The sequence below is a fragment of the Myxocyprinus asiaticus genome, chromosome 18 (genome assembly GCF_019703515.2).
Source record: "Myxocyprinus asiaticus isolate MX2 ecotype Aquarium Trade chromosome 18, UBuf_Myxa_2, whole genome shotgun sequence".
In the NCBI taxonomy this organism is placed as follows: domain Eukaryota; kingdom Metazoa; phylum Chordata; class Actinopteri; order Cypriniformes; family Catostomidae; genus Myxocyprinus; species Myxocyprinus asiaticus.
The window spans coordinates 25203562-25225190 of NC_059361.1; the positions used below are offsets into that span (position 1 = coordinate 25203562).

Genomic DNA, 21629 nt, shown 5'->3' on the forward strand with positions numbered 1-21629 from the left:
GCTTTCTTGTTAAATGACGAACAAAGAGAGTCATAGAATAACTTTAGATCGACACAGAAAAGCCTAAAATTGGGCTTAGAATCAGTGACTTTACATTTATGGAGATGAAACTGGCCACAGAGAGTTAGCCATTTTAACCTGTCATCCATCTCTTTTGACCCTGAGTCCCAAATCAGAAACATTACATTCATTATTTCAAAAATAAAAAGTTTGTTGTAAGCAGAGAAAATAAGCCATGCTACTTCTTTCCAGAACTCCTTTGCATAAAGGACTGTGTTTGCTCAAGATTTTGAGTTTATTGACGCTTCTCCAGCAAAGTAATTGTAGTAATAAAGCAACCTCATCGTCCGTCCAGACAAAATTGCTCAATGCTTTCACCATCTCCATTGTTTGTATTCACCGCTCTGTGGAAGAATGCTTACAGTATGTGCGCAGGCGCGTAGTGTTTCTTTACAAAGTGACATCGCCAACTACTGGCCTGGCATGCATAATACAGCGTAGTGTTAGTTTTAGTCGTTTTCGCGGATCCGTGTGAACGCGGATCGTTTTGACAACGTTGTCGTCTGTACGCGAAACTTTTCAAAAACGTAAAGGAAAACTTTTCCATTTTTAGTACATCGTTGTCGTGTAAACTACCCTTAGTTGTTGAATCTTTTTATGTTCATACAAATATTTATACATGTTAAGTTTGCTGAAAATAAAAGCAGTTGAAAGTGAGAGAACGTTTCTTGTTTTGCTGAGTTTATGTGCAATGATGACTTGAGATCCTAAAACCCCATCTAAAGAGCGTTCTAGTTTTGACGCGCGCGTCGCGTAGTGTGGACCCCTGGGATTCGGCGTCTTGGATGTGCACGTTGACCAATCACAGAAGCGAAGGGACTTACAACTGACAGTGAAAACATAGAAAGGCATGTTTTCCTCGCTCTGGCGACTCATTGCCAGGACCGAAAATCAAACATTCACTGTATTGTTTATTATGTTCACACACTGAACGTCGAGAGCTACCTACACCTGACGGTAAGCATGCAACAGAATAATATTCTTATACTGCATGTAGATAAAAAATAAAAATAAAATAACTGCTGTGTTTTGCGAGATAAAACTCAGCAATAATATTGCAGTAATGCATGATATATATATAGAGAGAGAGAGAGAGAGAGAATAAAAAAAGAATAATAATAATTATATATATATATATATATATATATATATATATATATATATATATATATATATAATTATTATTTTATTTTATTATTTTTTAGCTATGTCTAGGAGCGTGTTCTTTCATTGATTTGCAGACTGTCTCACGCGTCACTACCGCTGAGGAAATAACAAATAATTCAAGAAAATGTGAATTTCTCAAGGCATTTGCAGTTTGAAATTAAGTTGTCCCACTTGTACTTGATTATGAGTGATGAGTGTCACTTTAAACTTTAAACAAAGAATGATTTCGAACATATAAGATTTGGTACAATGATGTATTGATGTTTTGGCTCTCAATTAATATTTCGAATCAGTAGATGCTAAACGCAAAATAAAAATTTGTTTTTTGAAAAGTGTGCTTGGTTTAAAAACAAAAAACAGAACAATTCTTTTAGTTGCTTTGGAAAGTAATACTATCAAAAACATGCAAAAAGGTATGCAAATTGATGCTTCATTGGACATTACAGTGCTACTTGATGAAATGTTGAAAAAAAAAAAAAAAGATAATTTTATGTCAATAAAATCATTATGAATGCAAGCGATATATTTGTTGGATGTTCTCAAAGAACTGTGGTGATTGAGATATCCCATACTCTTAAATGGGAATTCACAGGTTCCGTCTGTATGCATTGGTCATGCTGGTCCAACAGCAACACTTAGCTGTGTATTTTGCTTAAGATTGTGACTATTTAGATTCACAAGTTTAGTTTTCCATGTCTCACAAGTACTTGTGCCTTGACTTGTTTTAGTGTCAAGTTCAGTGTTAAATCTAGTATATAGCTGCCAACTGCAACAGGCATGTACCTCTGTTGGGTATTATACACCAATTAATGGTATTGCACAATGCAAGTAAGTTGCATTCACAGATTTTTGACCAGATATGTATTGTATTCTTGTGAGCATATTCTCTGCTATTTTGTTTCCATATGTGCTTGTTTGTAAACCAGTGATTCATTATTGTTAGAGTTTAAACTCCACCCTTTCATATCTGTTGAACAATGATTAATCTAGTAAAGGTTTTACTACCTACAGTAACAGACAATGTGTCATTTTAAATTGAAAGAACAGACAGATGCTTCCAAGATTTTCAGTAGATCTGTTCTCCTCAGCCCCCACCCCCCTAAGGTGTGCAAATTAATAATCTACATTAATTTTTTTTTTACTTGAGGTTGAGATGGTCATTTCAGGTAGCCTTTCTTCTGTGAGAATAAATATAAGAATAATAGGTGTTTAATCATTAAATTTGTGTTTATTCAAGCAGGTACTATTGCAGCCACAGGGTTTATGACTGGGCTTAGATTATGCTATGTATTGCACTGCTGTTTCATAACAGCTTTTTAAAAGGCCATTGGAAACATTTAATCATTCCATATAACCTAAGGCACAGACAGTTTGGTTTAACATTTCACTTTGGTTTCTACTGAAAACATGTTTACTTCCTCAAAAAGTAGTTTTTTTTTAAGTTTAATCAAATCGATGCACAGGTAGCTGTAATAACCTGTCAGGCATTATTGCCTGCCGCACGTCCACCAGTGCCTTCAGCCGAGCTGCGGGGTCATCAGCCGGGAGCCACCTATCTTCAATGTTTTGCCCCATTAATCCCAGAACATCTCCTGGTGGTGGGGCAGTGATCAGGGATGTCTCCCTGCCACCCCCCGCAGTTGGACACCGGATCCCCTCCAACACCTCTCATCCTTGCCTTCCCATCCAGACATCCTTCCTTCACTAATTACTTGCAACCAGTCCGTTGGCCTGTCCGTTGGCCAACTGCCACTGAGATGCGTACTCAGTGCACTACTGGCACTGGCACCATATCTCTTGGTAACTCAGTGCCACCAGTTCCATATGGCATACTACCTCAGCACAAGCCCTCACCACATATTACCCAGATTCCCTATTCCTCAGTTTCCTACTTCTGAACCCCCCACTTTTTGTCCTTCCTTCTTAACCAGAGCCAGAATCTCCCTTTCTCAGCTTCCTTTGCTAATTCCTTCAAATACTTTTTTGAAGCTGCTCCTATGATGCCAATGTCTCTAAAAAAGGTGCTGCATTTATGTTCCCATAAATCTTTCGCACCCAGACCTCCACAGGGTAGGTGGCAGTCCTCCATCAATTTTCCTTGCACTCTGTGGCCAGATCAGCATATTTTAGCTTCTTCCTCTTATAGGCTGTCTCCAGTCCTTCTTCCCATGGAACAGTAAGCTCAATCATTGCTATTTTCCTAGCTGAAGTCAACCACAACACTACATCCGGCCTCAAGGTGGTAATGGCAACCTCAATAATTTAAATATTTTTTATTCATATTAACAGATTTGCCATATATTCACATTTTTTATGATTTGTATAAATCTGTTTACAAGATGTCATTACTATTGGAATTAAGTTATGTAGATGCAATTAGAGAGGGGTCTTTCCAAAGTCTTTCTAGCAAGTCAGTCCACTGTCGGCCATCTTTGGAATGCTCTCGGGAGGCTATTTCCAGTCATGCCAGTTCAGCTCCTATCTACTTGAATGGAGAAAGTCCAAAATCTCTACATCTGTTGGTCAAGATTACAATCAAAGTAAATTTTTCAAATCAACAGTAAAATTTTCCCGGCTTGTATAGCTAATGCATATGCACGTACTAAAGTTGATTGACAGGTGATGTCTGTATCTAAAAGGTGATTGGCTCTTTTAACTGTAAGGTGGGACTTCCTTCTAGATCCGTTGACCATTGGGCGCTCAGAGCTCCTTTGTTGTATGTTCTAGTTTCTCCCATTCATTTTAATAGAAGTGGCCAATCTCTGCTAAATAATCTCTGGGTTTTACAGAAGTGTCCTGGAAGCTGAGTTGGTGACTGGACTGAAAGATACTCAGTGGAATACTGAAGAAAACTTCCAAAGTAATAACAAGGAATCAAGGAACTCTGTAGATGGCAGATAGTCTCTTCACCTTGTGACTGCTGGTGCCGTCCTTAACCATGCTCAATCTCATCAAGCTACCTCGAGTGTTCACAATCAACCAAGTTCCAAAGGTATGCATGTTTTTCAGTGCTGATGTTAACTTAGAAGGAATGTGAATGTATTGTGATGGAGTTGTGTCATGAACTATTAACACTTAAATGCATGGGAATTTCACCAAACACTCTTTAGAGACCCAACACTTATATCTATCACAAATGGATCTACAAAATGCCCAGATAGTGTAAAAATTTCATAATATTTTCAAGACAATTAGAAAATAATAGAATAAAATATATTTTGATGTTACACATATATATTTTCTTAGGCACTTATTGAGCCTTAATAGATGCACAACTTCATAATTCATAATTTCAGTAGTACACCCAAATGCCAATAGTCATATCATACTGTTCATGTGTTGTACTTGCTATAGTTTACTTCCATGTTGTTTATTCATCAAATTGCAATGTCAAATGTAAATCAAGTCAATCACTAAAAGCAACAGTGCCACCTTGAGTAAGAAATAACATGTATATTATGTATGTGTACAAGGGCTGGGCGATAGGACAATGTTATTGGATATTGTCGATATCTTACAAAGGTCCCGATGCCAATTGCGACACTCAATTGACAGACGAAATGGCAAAACCATGGATCTGGGAAGTCATCAGCTATATTAAACAGTAGCCCAGGGTGTGAAAGAACCACCTGCCGAATGCAATGATGCTGAGTCCAGTTCGCGAGCTTCTCGTACAAATGCAGGTATTTCATGCGCGGGTAATTTTGCTCATCTACCCGCAACAGGCGGCGACCTGTAAGATGTCTCGGAGTGACGCATGACAAGAAATGCTGTTAGTCACAAAGACATGCACATGAAGAAACACGAAATTATATTTTTAAGAACAGATAAAATAATGGGGGCCTGGGTAGCTCAGTGAGTATTGACGCTGACTACCACCTCTAAAAAATAGATGAGGAACAGGGGGTGGAATGAGGTCCTAATTCGCTAAAGACCCGAGGTATGTGTTTAAGGGTTAAAGCGGATAAATTAATTAACTTTTAATCTGTCTCATCATAGGTTTTCCATGAGGATGGCATCATGTCAGGGTACCGACACCCATGCAGTTCTGCCAAAGACTGTGTTCTTAGTCTTTTCCAACTAACAAATGAGACCCTTAATATTTGGACTCATTTTCTGCCTACCTGGTAAATTACATTTTCACAAGAATTCACAAGAAACTTGAGTTGAGGTTCATGATATTTTATTAATGGCACATTATTTTATCCTTCAAAAGACTTCCAGGCATTATTGTTACCAGTTTTTGGTACACAGGGAAACGGGGATAATGAGCAAACATACTGAACTCTTCATTACTCTGTGTAATAAAACATGAGAGTGGTTACTGAGAACTTGCCAATATTTCTTATAGATGGAATATTCACCAAGGAGATGTTAATAAGAATGAGCAAGAAGTTATACTTTCACTGTTTTATCACTTAATTAAGTTTATATTATTAAATTTTTGGAGGGCATTTGCCTCTATTGGATCAGTGGAGTAAAGAGAGAGTAGGAATGGGAATGGGACATGTTACAGTCCACCCATAAATGAAAATTCTCTCATCATTTACTTACCTTTATGCAATCCCATATGTGTATGACTTTCTTTCTTCTGCTGAACACAAACAAAGATTTTGGAAGAACATTTCAGCACTGTAGGTCCTCACAATGCAAATGAATGGGTACCAACATTTTGAAGCTCCAAAATGCACAGAAACGCAGCATGAAAGTATTCCATAAGACTCATGTGGTTAAATTCATATCTTCAGAAGCGATATGATAAGTGTGAGTGAGAAACAGATCAATATGTCAATTTTTACCAAAAATTCTCCTCCCCGCCCAGTAGGTGGCAATATGCATGAAGAATGCAAATCACTAAAAACAAACGAAGAATGTGAAAGTGAAAGTAGAGATCAAAAGTAAAAAAGGACTTAAATATTGATCTGTTTCTCACCCACACCCATCATATCGCTTCTGAAGATATAGATTTAACCACTGGAGTCATATAGATTACTTTTATGCTGCCTTTATGTCCTTTTGGAGCTTCAAAATGTTGGTACCCATTCACTTGCATTGTGAGGACCTACAGAGCTGAAATATTCTTATTAAAATCTTTTTGTTCAGCAGAAGAAAGTTATACACATCTGGGATGGCATTAGGGTGAGTAAATGATGAGAGATATTTTTGTGTGACCTATCCCTTTAAACCTGCATTACCCATGTTGGCACTACAGCTCTAATGCTGCTGCTGCCCTACTGCTCTAACACATTGTTGCATTTTTTGATTGTAAGATAAAGCATTGTCTTGTTTTGCAAGGTTTTTCTTATGGAAACTGCTGACGGTAGTGCTGGTGCAGGGTTACTGGCAGGATCCGTTCACCTGGCCCCTGCTTCTGTTCCTGCTGTCATGCTGTGTGTACCCACTCGCGTCCAGCTGCGCTCACACCTTCAGCACCATGTCAGAACGGGCCAGACACATCTGCTTCTTCTTTGATTATGCAGCACTCAGCTTCTACAGCCTTGGTAGAGTATTTTATAGAACTATTCAGGATAGATCTTTAGATAAAATAGAGTAAAATGTTTCTACATTATATAAAGCATCCTTGGAAATATGTAGATTTAGATAAAAACTGCTAAAACCTAGTCAAGATCATTCTATGCTTTGAATGTTCTTTGCTTCTTGTGTTTCTGTTTATTTTTGTGTTTGTTCGTCAACAGGTTCTGCCATTACCTACTCCTCATACATATTTCCAGATAAATGGGTTAATAGCACTTTCCATAAATACTATGTTCCTATAGCTGTTGTCAACTCTATTGTCTCCACTGCACTGGCCTGCTACTCAAGGTAGGATATACATTGAAATAATACACCCTGTAATTCTAGCAAGAACTGGCATTATGTCCATTTGAACCGAAATTGAATTGAAGTTTAAAATATGTATTTTTAAATTATATTGTTCTAAAAATGGACTCCAACTGACCAAAAGTGAAGACTACATATTTGTCTTTATTTTTAGACTTGGTTTGCCATTCTTTCAGTATAATTGTCACAGCATTAAAGGGTAATTTCCCTTTTGTATTTTAATCCAGACATATTTTAATTTAAAAATGAATTGTCAATATTCTAATGAAAAGAACACAATAACAACTGTTTGCTCTTTTAGGTCTTCTGGGAAAGTAGACGAGAAACTCTGCAGATGTCTGCGAATAATGGCCTTTGTCTATCCTTATCTCTTTGACAATATCCCTCTCTTTTATAGAGTAAGTGTTTTGGCTGATTTCTTGACGCTTTTGAAAAATTAACATATTGTTTTTTAAATTTGAAATAATTGAATTTTCATCAGTGTTCAGTTTATATGGCTTGGATGGTACAAATTTGAGGTACTTTTTGATGGCTTTCCTAACTGCCTTTGCAGATTTTTGTCTGCACTGGTAAAGGTTGCACTGTAAATGAGGCCAATACGGTTCACTACCAGCATACAGCACTGGCCGCTCTCACAAGCTTTCTTTTTGCCACACACCTGCCTGAAAGGTTGGCTCCTGGGAGTTTTGACTACATAGGTACAAGTACAAACAAATGGATACACTTATCTAAACTAAGCATCATGAAGTCAAAATACAATGCCATTGGCCAAAATTCTACTGTAAACTAGAATCATTCTAAATTATGGTCATTTTTATGCATCCTTCACAGGTCACAGTCATCAGCTCTTCCACGTGTTTGCTATTTTTGGCACATATTTCCAGATGACTGCTATTGAACTGGACATGGCTGCACGAAGGCAGTGGCTTCATGCTCATTTGCCACCAATCACCCTTTCAAACACTGTGGGAGCTGCATTCCTTTGTGTGACCAGCAGTCTTTGTGTAATTTATGTCTTCAGTATTGCACTTTTCTCCACCAGAGGCATGAAGAAAAATTTGTTTGTTAGTTGAAGTGACAAAATGATAAGATTTTTAAACCAAGCAACCAAGTTAGTTTTCCCTAAAACTGATTGAAAAATGTATATATTTTAGCCATATTTGTCCAATGGAAGCACTTTCTCATGAACAGCATGGTATTTTATTTAATCTGGAAGAATAGATTTTCTATTAGATTGATTTGTTTTGAATGCTGTTTGTTTGGTACACTTTAACATTTGCACAGTTTCTATGTTTTTGATGCACATGAATCATATTAGATTTTTTACATCAGTACCTTTTTATAATCAATCATTTTGAACACTGTGTAAAATCTTGCTTATAAATTAATAAATGATTGTCTGTTTGATTAATGTTTAGTAACAAATGTGATGTTTTCTTTACATTTGGTATGCTTTATTTGCACAATTTCAAAACACATTTCCATGTTTTTATGCACATGAATCAGATTTAATTTTTGCCACCAATGGCTTTTTTATGATACGCCATTTTTATCCCTGTACGTGTAAAATCTTACTCATAGATAAATACGTTTTTGTTGTTTGTAAATAAAAAGTTGTTTTTATAATTCTTTATTGTTATTTGTTGCTAAATGAAACTATGTGATGCAAAATATACAGTATGGCACAATGGGGCTTAAAGCACACCTTAAGGAAAATGTGCTTTTTTTTTCTGGTCAGAAAGTGTATCAAGATTAAAAAGATTCATTTCTTATAATTGATGGAGCAACATAATTTGTGAAAAGAAATAATAACGGAAGGCTGTTTTGATGAAAATTATTTTTTCTGATTAACAGTTTTTATTGATTCATACAATTGTCAAAGAAAAGCAAAACATTCACAGAATCAACATTTAACCCCCACTATTACTGTGAGGGTTTCCACAAACAGGAGGGAAGGAGGACACAGGGAAGCGGGTTTTCCAGACTCAGGTAAGGCTTTTAATCGGCCACTTCAATGCTTTACAGCTTCATAAAACTCAACAGTCTCGGAGGCACGTAGGCACTCAAGCTCATTCGCTTCACAAATATAAATCAGCTTCCACGAGCACTGTAGGCGCCCTTGTGCCAGACTCTCTCTCTCTCCTCTACTGATGTCGTGGCTGCTTATATGCCGCTCTACCCATGCTCACTGGAATTAGAAACAGGTGTTAAACATAATCTAGCTGAGGTGCAAGCGCCCTTAACGCTTTCTCTTTCTCCGGACGGACGCTTGACCACGCCCCCGCTGCCACAATTACCCCTCCCAATCCCCAACCCCACCCCCACCCTGACCCTCAATAAACATCCTTGTGGTCACACGAGTATACACACACACATACACACACACACAAAAATAAATAATAATAATAATCACACACATTTAAAACTATACTTCCCTCTCCACTGCCTCTCCCCGTGAGCCCTCCAAGAAGGCCAAATAGCTGCCCCATTTTCCATCAAATGAATCTAAGTTCCCCAGCCTTCTACATTACATTTCCTCAAATGCCGCCACCCTCCCCATCTCTGTGCACCACTCTTGAAATGAGGGTGTCCAGCCGATCATAACACTGGCTAGGACCCAATTTTTTATGTGTTTATCCACTATATTAATGAACGCCCCATCGCCTAAAATACAGAGTCTGGGGCAAAATTAAATTTGAGTGCCCAATACGTCACACATAAAACTCTGAACCTTCAACCAAAATTCTTGGATCTTAACACACCACCAAAAACATGGGTTGGGTCTCCATCTTCTGATTGGCTTCGCCAGCAGGTGGTTGTGTCTTTCAGACCAAGCCTATACAATCTAGAGGGGGTCCAACAGAATCGATGTAAAATCTTAAATTGCATAAGGTGCACCCTTGCATCTCTAGATGTAGACTTGATGTTTTATAGAATCCTAGCCCACACTCCCTCCTCCAATACCAAGTTTAAATCTTTCACACATAATCTCTTGATAGAATTTAAAGCTCTGTTCCCCAGACTCTGAATCAGCAGTGAGTAATACACTAATGCCTTGATGGAAAAAATAAAAATAAAATAAAAAAAGTGGTGGGGGCATGGGTAGCTCAGTGGTAAAAGATGCTGGCTACCCCCCCTGGAGTTTGCTAGTTCGCTAGTTCGAATGCAGGGCGTGCTGAGTGACTCCAGCCAAGTCCCCTAAGCAACCAAATTGGCCCGGTTGCTAGGGAGGGTAGAGTCACGTGGAGTAACCTCCTCGTGGTCGCTATAATGTGGTTTGCTCTCGGTGGGGTGCGTGGTGAGTTGGGCGCGGATGCCGTGGTGGGTGGCGTGAAGCCTCCACGTGCTATGTCTCCGTAGCAACGCGCTCAACAAGCCACGTGATAAGATGCACGGTTTGATGGTCTCAGACGTGGAGGCAACTGGGATTCATCATCCACCACCCGGATCGAGGCGAATCACTACACGACCACAAGGACTTAAAAGCGCACTGGGAATTGGGCATTCCAAATTGGGTGAAAAAGAGGAAAAATAATAATAATTTTTAAAAAAATAAACATAAAAAGATGGTGAGGGAAGTTATAGTGAAATAAATATAGGGACAATAGTTATAGGGCAAATTGGTAAACTTTGGCAAGTACTTCTGAGACATTAAGATGCTTTTTTTAAAATACAAAATTAAGATAATACTTATTCAAAATGACCACTTCAGAAAAGGGTTGACCATTTTCTGTTAATTTCAATCACATTGTGTTTTATGGGGGCATAACAGTGTATATAATAATATAATAACTAATATTGCCAGAGAAAATCATTCTACATATATTGCAATTCTTTTATGACATTACATGTTTTAAATGCTTGTTTGTTTCTTCTAAAAGGCAAACATATGGTTCAACCTCATTTACAAAACATGAGAAACTCTGCTTACAAAGAGCCCATTTTTTTCTTATGGTATTTGACCATTAATAAAATAACTTTACAATATATACATATTACATTTCAAAATGTCATATATTAATAAATAGATATCACATCAAATACATATATTTTTAACACACATCCCAATTTTCTCTCAAAATAATTTTCCAAATCCTTTCAAAATATAGGCCTAATCACCTTGAATAAAGGTATTTATTTTTCTAACCCAAATAATTCACAAGTGTAAATAATATTAATTTCCAATTTTTCCAATGCATATTTGTATGATATTACTTTCACTTTGTTACTGATACAAAATTTAATTTATTTTACATTGATTTCCCATGTTTTGTCCCAATGTACAACTTGACGTTGTTACCGGAGATGGTTCAGCATAGAACGCAAGATTTAGGGCGGGACATCCGCTAGTTGGCTGAGCACGCTGATTGGCCATATTTGAAATATCCGTTTCGTTTGAAGCAGAGAGGGAACGTTTGAACGTTGTGCACGGACAAGAGTGAGGCTACGGCGTCGTGGAATTAATCAAAACCTCTCAACATGATAAGGCAAACGTAAGTGATTTATACTTATTTGTACACCGATTAAAAAGCTGAATTTTAGTTGAAGGTCTGTTTATTGATACACAGGTGTATTTGTTGTCTCATTCTAAAGCCGTTGGCTGGTCTTTAGCATCGGTTGCTAACTAGCGTACCTTAACACTCATTTATTAACTGTTATTAATCCTCCGGGTTGAGCTTCAGAGTCAGTCAGTAATTCTGCTTTATTTCTCAAGTTTTTTTTTTTTTTAAATCTATAAGTCGGCTATTTTTTTTTTTTTTTTATTATCAACAGCGATGTACGTTAACGTTACTGAAATAACGACAGCAGTGAAACAGCCGATCAGACACGATAATCTGAAAACAAGTTTACTGCAATTCCGAATGACCAAGTCATCCCAAACAGGATTTGTATTTTTAACGACTCTGTCGAGCACAACCATACCGGTGTTATGGATCAACTGGGGATGTGCGCGTGCACGTGAATAATTTTACTCGCCTTTTCAGCAGATTCGTTCAATGTGAATTGCCAAGGAGCAAAGAAAAGCTGTTTTACACATTATAAAAAATGTTGGTATCATGATTAACCCACTTTGTATGACCGATGTCTGTTCCAGTGAATTTGACACAGTTTAAGAGCGATTTTAACGTGGTTTCACAGGGTATCATGGGACATTGGTTTGAATGGTAACTGGCGATTACACTTGTCAGCAGTAAATCGTATGTTGAAGTCTTTTATTTGCAACACTAAAGCATCATAGGCTTATGTCAAAAAGAGGCCTATACTATACTTTTTAATTAAAACAATTGTTACTGTTCACATAGAAGGTCTGTTGGTTTAGGGGTAGTGTGTTTGCTAACGATGTATTCAGACCTGAGTTCAATTCAATTCCATGTGAATCCCAGCATTTTTATATTTTTTTTGTTATAATAGCATCTTTTACTTCTCAGAGGATCTGTGCATGACAGTGCCGTTTGTTTGACTACCCATGATACTGCCAAAAGATGATCTATCAGGATAGTGCGATATATTTGGTGGAGAGCAAAGCCCAAATTGACCAATGGGGAAGAATAAATGGTACTCTGAGAAAGTTCTTCAGAAACAATCATTTTGTTTGTTAGGCAAAATCTTAAGATTTTCAATCTTAAACCTTAAAATTGTTTGACCATTTTAAAAAGCCTGTAAACTTTAGAAAATGTTTTTTTTTTTTTTTTTCCTTCTCAGTAATTCAACCATTCTCAGAAAATTCAGTAGAGTATACTGTAATTACTGGCTGTTAGATTCAGCTGCAATTTTGATTGATTTAAAACAGTATAATAAATTGTGTATGTGATTTTACAAAATTGTTTTCAACAGACCTGTTAAAAATACATCATAATTTGCAGCAAAGCTTCAAATTTGTCCTGATTGATCAGAATTTGAACTCGGGACGTTATGTTTACTGCCAATATGACTTACCACTGGACCAGTGTCCCATCTATAATTAATTATTCACTTTGTCGGAAAAAGTTCATTAAGCCATTATTCATTATAAAGAAATAAAAGCAATTGAAAAGTATATTATTGACACATCAGCATATGATGCTTTAGTGTTGCAAATAAAAGAATTCAACGTGATTTACTGCTCTTACAAATGTAATCGTCAGTTCCCATTCAAACCAGTGTCCCACATTAACATGGGCAACCATGTTACACTGTGAAATGGTTAAAATCGCTCTTAAACTGTCAAATTCATCAGAACAGACATCGATTAAAAAACTATTTAATAATGATGCCAACATTTTTTATAATGTGAAAAACATTTTCTTTGCTACTTGACAATTCACAGTAAACAAATCTGCTGAAAAGGCAAGTAAAATTATTTTATGCGCACATCCCCAGTTAACACGATCCCCAGTTGATCCATAACACTGGCAAATTTGGAGGTTCTGCTTGATGCATTTAGTGATTCAAATTAATTAATCTGATTATCAGATTTACTGAGCTGTTATTCTGTCTATGTGAATGAATGCTGTTTTCAAACCAAAATTAATGCGGATTGATTGATATGAAACACACATTAGCTCTGTGGATAGTGTCTGAATGTTTATTTTTGTTACAGGAAGGTCAAGACCCCCCGCCGCCCTGCTCCGAAGAAGCCATCCAACACCCAGAAAGACCCTGTTGGGGTATGTTGTGATTTGCTGTACATAAGCATACATAATGTGTGATGTATTGGTACAATATAATACGCAAAGCTTTGAAAATTCTTGAATAAAGTCTATGATGGCAGGTGTATTGTCGTGTGCGACCACTCGGTGCAGAGGATGAGGAATGTTGTATTGAGGTTATAAGCAACACCACCATTCAGTTGCATGCCCCTGATGGCCTCAAAGCCAACAGAAATGGTGAATACAAAGAGGTGAGTGCTGTGCCTGTGCTGTGAGACGCAAGTACTTATTTAATGTAGTGTAATTGTCATTTAATTTGTAATCATTCTCAGTGGGTGTTTCTTTGTACTCTCCCACATTGTTACCGAGAACATTTCTCATGTTTATCTGTAATGGTTTCATAAAGAACCAATTAGAGGTAGACCAATATATTGCGGTATTACCGATTGATCGGTGCAGATAGTTGCTTTTTGGATCTATTAGTTATTGGCAAAAATCTTTGCTGAAAGTTTTTTTTTTTTATTATTGAAGTGAGGGCATGCTAAGTAAAATACATTGTGTCTCCAACTTCATGTAATGAGAATACTAATAATATATAGGCTATAAAAAGCTTAATTTGGTAAATATTAAATGGACAGTTGTGACGGAGCCATGTCTCTTTCAATAAGAGTCTCCGGTGTGTTTTAGGCTTGTTTAGTCTTCAAAGTCCCAAGTTATGCACCAAATTGTATTTTTTCTGATTATTATTGGGATTTTGTTTTAAAAATAAACTACATCTGGGATTTTATTAATTTTGGACTCTGGCCTATATGACTGTGCTGAAGAAAATGCTATAACATTCTTTTAATCTAATTTAAAACTATCAGCCGATAAATCTGTTATTGGCCTTTTCCTCCACCTTCGATATTGGTATCAGCAAAATCCACTATTGGTCGACCTCTAGAAATAATATTGTCCTGTATTCTTAAGCTTGCTAAAATAGTTGGTCATGTGGATATAAGGGATTGGTCAGATCTACTGAAATTAACTCTACTTAATTTCTGTTTCAGACACAATATTCCTTCAAAAAAGTATTTGGAATCAAAACAACACAGAGAGAGTTATTTGAAGATGTTGCCAAACCTCTAGTGGAAGACCTAATTCACTGTAAAAATGGTAATAGACATTCATTCTTATATACTCTTTGCTCTTAATTTGAAAACACTCAGACTGACAGCTGTTTCCTCTCTTTAAACAAGGTCTGCTGTTTACCTATGGTGTCACTGGCAGTGGTAAAACTCACACAATGACTGGCTCACCAGGCCAAGGTGGGCTGCTTCCACGTTCACTTGACATGATCTTCAACAGCATCGGTCCCTACCAGGCCAAGAGATTTGTGAGCAAATTTGTCAAAATGGTTTTATTTTATTACGAAAAGTACACCCAGCCTCTGTGACATGTTTTATCATTCCCTCAACAGGTTTTCAAGCCTGATGATAAAAACGGCATGGAGGTGCAAACTCAGGTGGATGCACTCTTAGACCGACAGAAACGAGATAGTCAGACAAGTGTACCGAAAACCCCGTCAAGGTTATTTCCATAAAATTCAGAGTCATGAAAGAGAAGCTTGTGCCTAATGAGAACATCCATTATATTGAATTCGATAATAATATATCAATGTTTATCTTGATCTGTAGGCGAATATTAGACCCAGAGTTTGCTGATATGATCAGCCCAGAGGAGGCTTATAAGGCAGATGGGGTGGATGAGGATAGCAGCTACAGTGTCTTTGTCTCTTACATTGAGATTTACAACAACTACATCTATGATCTCCTGGAGGAAACTCCCTTTGACCCAATAAAGCCCAAGTAAGCTTGCTCATTTATGTTTAGGGTTGACCCTACATGATTATCATTCACTTTCATTTTGAAGTGTACACCGGTACTTATCTTTATGCTATTGACATACATCTTGGTAAATGGTAGAGCTGTTGATGTTCCTTGTTTCTTATGTTTATCTGTTCTACTGTAATTGGTTGTATGATCAGTAGCATCAATAGACAAAGCTCAGTCCCATTTATAAGGTTTTTATTTGAGAATTCGTATTTGCAATATAAGCTTAGTTTATAGATGAATGTATTTTGTTTCTTCGGTAGGTGGAATGGTGCAGGCACACCTCTACGACACAACACTGAGTTCATGTACGTGGCCAGTGGAATCCATTCAGAGACAGACTTGTCTCTTTTCCATTGTTTAGCTTTGTGTGCATCCTGTCTGGTGCTTTCAATTGTTTCTAGGAAATCTACACTCACTGAGCACTTTATTAGGAACACTATACTAATCAGGGCCTGAAGTTCGGCGTGGATTGCGGGTATTTTGCACAATTTTAATAGTTCCTGCATGTTCCACGTTTATAATGCAGAGAATTCCGGCTAATTTCTATTCACTTTAACAAGTAGCTGACAGTTATTAAACCAATCTATTCAGATTAACAAATCAATAATCTTGTCTATGAATCAAACTGTAAATCAGAATCTGCGCGAGTAAATCGTCTTTCTCTCTCTCGTAGCTGTCAGCAGTTCATTGAATGCTTGTTAGTGTAGGCATGCGCAGTGAGGTAGCACATATTTACTGAACTTAATGTTACAGATGTATAAACCCTTATAAACCTGTTGTTAATTTGACATGCAAATGGCATTATACCTTGTCTCTAAGCAAGCAATGTGATAAAACTATTGCTACGGTTTATAATCGAGGCAGTCTTCGTTGCAAGCGCGCGATGTTTGCGCAATCTATTTTTGCCTCGTGACATCGTGGCACTCCATTACAGCATGTTTGACGAGAGGCAGAAATAGTAAAGATGCTTTATGTAAATCAACCAGAACTACTCCAGGTTAAACTCTTAAACACCTGTTCCATCTCTATCATTCTAGTGCTCTATCTGATGTATGCAGGTATTTTCTCTGCCATGTGAATAAGTCAATTTTCATAAGTAATAGTATACATAATAATAAATCTAATAATATTAATAAAATGCATAATCTGAATATATATATATATCTCACACACACACTTTAATATACATATCTGTTTTCTTAACTAATTAGCAGCAAGGTTCTCTCTCAATTTAATCTTAACATTTTCAATGCAGTTTGTCAACATTAAACATCCATTTTTAATGTAACTGGTGAGAACTGACTTGAACTCTTAAAGGAATAGTTCACCCAAAAACGAAACTTGTCGGCATTACTCGCCCTCATGTTGTTGCAAACCTGTATAACTTTCTTTCGTGAAACTCAAAAGGAGATGACTCCTTAGTGACTGAATGGTGATTTGACATTCTGCCTAAATTCACATTTTGTGTTCCTTGAAAGTCATACAGGCTTGAGCAGCTACCCATTTTCGAGGATTTATGCATTACCTACGTTGGCACCCCCCTTTTGGTCTAGTTTTTGGCACCCCTAAGTGTTGCATACATTGCATATGGTTTTTGCGCCTCTGTACTTTAAGGTGACGACAGAAATTTCATTTTTGGGTGAACTGCCCATTTGTTAAAGTAGTCTGTTTGTTGAAGGTATTTGCCAAGAACAAAAATACAAATGAAATTCAGCACATGATTGCATCATGTCTTGCAGGGAAAGTGACTGAAGAGAAGGGTCATAGTTAGGCTACGTTCATTAAAAATAATTCCATCTGAATAAAACGAGGTAAGAATTGAGAAAAGTAGCCTCCTGTGAGATTGAGGTGAAATTTCAGATGTTTTAGTATTAACATACAAAAATTTATGTAAGGGGAGAATTCCCCCTGATTTTCAGAAATGAATTTCAGACCCTGACTAATACTGGGTAGGGCCTCCCTTTGTTCATAAAACGGCCTCAATTCTTTGTGGCATGGATTCCATAAGATGTTGGAAACATCCCTTTGAGATTCTTGTCCATGTTGACATAATTGTATAACACCGTTTCTGCAGATTTGTCAGCTGCACATTCATACTGCGAATCTCCCGTTCTACCACATCCCAAAGGTGTTCCATTGGATTCAAGTCCAGTGACTGGGAAGGCCACTGAAGAACCGTGAACTCATTGTCATGTTCATGAAACCAGTTTGAGACTAATTTGGCTTTGTGTCATGGTGTATTATCATGCTGGCAGTAGCCATTAGAAGATGGATAAATTGTGGCCGTGAAGGGATGCACATGGTCAGCAACAAATAGGCTAAGGAATAGTTGACCCAAAACTGAAAATTCTCATTTTTTCTCACCCTCATGCCATCCCAGATGTGTGTGACTTTCTTTCTACTGCAGAACAAAGATTTTTATAAAAATATCTCTACAGGTCCATATAATGCAACCAAAATTGACACTCCAAAAAGCACACAAAGGGTGCATAAAAGTAATCTTTGTGACTCCAGTGTTTAAATCCATATCATCAGAAGTGATGTGATAATTTTGGGTCAATTTTTGCTAGAAATTCTTCTCCCTGCCCAGTAGGGGGTCATATGCATGAAGAATGTGAATCACCAAAAACACAAGAATGAAAGTTTAAGTGGAAATTGACTGAACGGGGAGAAGACTGTTGACACAAGGCAGGTTGGGTCCATATTCAGACCCTACCATCTGTGTGCCTCATCAGAAATCAAGATTCATCAGACCAGGCTATGCTTTTCCAGTCTTCAACTGTTCAGTTTTGGTGAGCCTGTGCCCACTGCAGACTTTGCTTTCTGTTCTTGGCTGACAGAAGTGGAACCTGACATGGTCTTCTGTTGTAGCCCATCTGCCTCTGTTTGTTTTGTTTTGTTTTATTTATTTATTTATTTATTTTTTGGGACCATTCTGAGTAAACTCTAGAGATTGTTGTGCGTGAAAATTCCAGGAAATCGGCAGTTACAGAAATACTCAAACCAGCCTGTCTGGCAACAATCATGCCATGGTCTAAATCACTGATCACATTTTTTCCACATTCTGATGGTTGATGTGAACATTAATTGAAGATCCTGACCCTTATTTGCATGATTTTATGCATTGCACTGCTGCCACATGATTGGCTGATTAGTTATCATGTGAATAAGGTGTACCGGTGTTCCTATTAAAGTGCTCAGTGAGTGGAAGTCTGCTTTGGCTGTCTCATGCATTTGTTTTAGTTGCGAGTAGGTGCCCATGCAGTGACTACGCCGCCTTGCATCATGGCTGAACTTAAAAAAAAAAAAAAAAATATATATATATATATATATATATATATATATATATATATATATATATAAATATGTTCCTCTTATAACCTGCTCTGTTTACAGAAATGTTATCATGGCGTAATTTCATATTTCAGACCACCGCAATCCAAAATCTTGCGTGAAGATCAAAATCACAACATGTATGTAGCCGGTTGCACTGAGGTTGAGGTCAAGTCAACAGAGGAAGCTTTTGAAGTCTTTTGGAGAGGTAAGTTGACCGCTATTACACTTTTCTGGGTTTCTGTTTGTGGTTTACATGCAGTGCTGTTATGATGTCTTTGTTCTGAACACAGGTCAGAAGAAGCGCAGGATTGCAAACACACAGTTAAACCGTGAGTCCAGCCGCTCTCATAGCGTGTTCATTATTAAGTTGGCGCAAGCACCTCTGGATGCAGATGGAGACAATGTGCTTCAGGTCAGTACCATTTTTAATGCCATAAAACTTCTACCTTTCTACCCAAATAACATTTGACTCAAGCTCAACTTCATACTTTGGTGTTACAAAGTACTTCATGGTGTCATTTTAGATTACCTAAAATTGTTTCTTGTAATTTCTTAACTTTAGCAGTTTATTTGCTCTTTTTTAAAAAAAAAATTTTTAAATTTTTTTTTATGCTTTGTCATTTGTTTGGATTTTGGCAGTCTAGTGAACCACTATGATACAACAATTTTATCTTGACACTGATCAGAAAAGACAGCCTGTCTTTGACTCAAATCATAGAGAAGTAATTTATGGGTATTTGTCAAAAACTCAGACTAAAAGGCATTTGAATTACTCCTTTTAATGACGCCTGAATATTTTAATGTTGCTACTGTGGTTATATATGTGAATTCTGACAGTTGTAATACAGACCCGGTAATTTTTGTTGCCTGTTACAGGATAAGAATCAGGTGAACGTGAGTCAGCTATGTCTTGTGGATCTGGCTGGCAGTGAACGCACTAGCAGAACCCGAGCAGAGGGCAGCCGTCTTCGTGAAGCAGGTCAGGCATGGACACAATGAACAAGTTTAATACCATCTCCATTTAAGGGGTGTGTTTTATATGAAGAACATATGTTATTTTCTTGCACAGGTAACATCAATCAGTCTTTAATGACACTACGCACATGTATTGAGGTTCTGAGAGAGAACCAGATGTGTGGCATGAACAAGGTATGTGTGATTTCTACAGACCATGTTGTCTTTTTTTAAAAAACAAAATGTTTATTCATTGTTATTAGTTCAACAACAAGGCACTCTATTTACATTTTCTCCTCAGATGGTTCCATACAGAGATTCCAAAGTGACCCATCTATTCAAAAACTATTTTGATGGAGAAGGCAAAGTGAGAATGGTAGTTTGTGTAAATCCAAAGGCTGATGATTACGAGGAGACATTGGTAAGCAATAGAAACATGTCAAAAGATTTTTTTTTCCTGTTCAGATGTTTAGTAGTTACGCTGTTACCTTTTAGGTTTCTTTTCTGATCTGTGTGTAGCTTGTGATGCGCTTTGCTGAGATGACTCAGGAGGTGGAGGTGGCCCGGCCTGTTGACAGACCCATCTGTGGCTTTGCAGCTGGTCGCCGACAGAGGAATCAGGCTTTTAAAGAGGAGCTGACCCACAGACTGGAGGAACGTGGTGGTCCTGTAGATGGAGGTATTGCCTATTTGAGTTTTTAACCCATGATCAATTGAGAATTTGGTTTCATACAGGATGCATTTTTGCAATAGCAGCTACATGGAGCACAACAGAATTCAACAAAAGTTTAGTTTCTTAAACTCCCATACACCTTCCTAATATAAACACTTAATGTGCTTCTCCATATGCTTATCCTGCCCCCATATTTATCTGATTGGTCCATTGTGGTAAAACTGACATTGATCTGTGTCAAATTCTGTTAACTAGTTTAAAACAAACAGCCCCCACATTCTAAATGGCACTGACAAAGAAAACAGGAAAAAACATAAATTAGAAGGCTTTTCAATCCTTGCATCACAACACTAACATTTATCATGGATTTACTGTAGTAACACTAACTGTATTAACTTTTAGGCAGAAAAAGCTTCTAAATGTATTTAGACTGTTGTTTTTCATTACAAAAATGCCATTGTTCTTTATATAAAAACCATAGCAGGGCTTGACATTAAGCATTGTCATGTGCTTGTCCTTCAGACAAGTAAATTACTTGGACAAGTGAATGACCAAAAAAAGTTACATGTCTGGAGACTAAAAAGAAAGGATGTCAGAAAGTAGAAAAAGAAAAGCCTTCGTCATTTACACCTAATAAGGATTAAGAACACAGTGCAGAAAGATAGTAAATCATTACTCACCATCAAGTTTGTATGAATTTCTCTCTTCTGAGGAACAAAATTAGATTTTTAGCAGAATGTTAGTCACAGTTACTGCATTTTTATTTATTTATTTATTTATTTATTTTTTTTTTCATAAAATAAGTGAACTGAGACTGAAATTAACATTCTCCCTAACATCTCCTTTTGAGTTCCACAGATGATAGAAAGTCGGACAGGTTTGTTACAACAAAGGCGAGTTTACGATAACTCTTTGCAATAAGATTTCATTCATTAACATTAGATAATGCATTAGCTATCATGAACTAACAATGAGCTATTTTACAGCATTTATCAATCTTCGTTAATGTTAGTTATGTGTTAATTTTTAGTTCATAGTGCATGAACTAATATTAACACAACTTATTTTAATGTATGAAAATGTATTCATATACTG

At 37.1% G+C, this 21629-nt stretch overlaps 2 protein-coding genes across 9 annotated transcripts in view; both read left to right on the plus strand.

The window, feature by feature from the left end:
- The first annotated feature begins 531 nt into the window (after positions 1-531).
- On the plus strand, positions 532-8623 carry LOC127456062 (membrane progestin receptor gamma-A-like). Of its 4 annotated transcripts, none has more exons than XM_051724365.1 (9): positions 532-1017; positions 4017-4219; positions 5227-5354; positions 6523-6728; positions 6924-7050; positions 7223-7267; positions 7370-7466; positions 7622-7766; positions 7900-8623. In XM_051724365.1, exons 2-9 carry the CDS (start codon positions 4166-4168, stop codon positions 8139-8141), a joined length of 1044 nt encoding a protein of 347 aa, XP_051580325.1. In that variant the 5' UTR covers positions 532-1017; positions 4017-4165; the 3' UTR covers positions 8142-8623. The 4 variants fall into 4 exon arrangements, with proteins under 4 accessions (XP_051580325.1, XP_051580329.1, XP_051580328.1 ...); XM_051724369.1 differs by having other exon boundaries at positions 7005-7050; XM_051724368.1 differs by lacking the exon at positions 7223-7267.
- Positions 8624-11459: 2836 nt separating this feature from the next.
- LOC127456302 (kinesin-like protein KIF23) overlaps positions 11460-21629 on the plus strand; it is a 31540-nt gene continuing 21370 nt past the window's right edge. For 2 of the 5 annotated variants that reach the window (XM_051724724.1, XM_051724720.1), the window contains exons 1-14: positions 11460-11561; positions 13649-13715; positions 13820-13948; positions 14747-14852; positions 14936-15072; positions 15157-15266; positions 15374-15544; positions 15832-15876; positions 19000-19112; positions 19198-19319; positions 19784-19886; positions 19977-20056; positions 20163-20282; positions 20381-20540. In XM_051724724.1, coding sequence (XP_051580684.1) covers positions 11548-11561; positions 13649-13715; positions 13820-13948; positions 14747-14852; positions 14936-15072; positions 15157-15266; positions 15374-15544; positions 15832-15876; positions 19000-19112; positions 19198-19319; positions 19784-19886; positions 19977-20056; positions 20163-20282; positions 20381-20540 — 1477 coding nt within the window. In that variant the 5' untranslated portion in view covers positions 11460-11547. Of the gene's footprint in view, positions 11562-13648; positions 13716-13819; positions 13949-14746; positions 14853-14935; positions 15073-15156; positions 15267-15373; positions 15545-15828; positions 15877-18999; positions 19113-19197; positions 19320-19783; positions 19887-19976; positions 20057-20162; positions 20283-20380; positions 20541-21629 lie in introns of all 5 variants that reach the window. The other 3 variants (XM_051724721.1, XM_051724723.1, XM_051724719.1) reach the window with 2 other exon arrangements.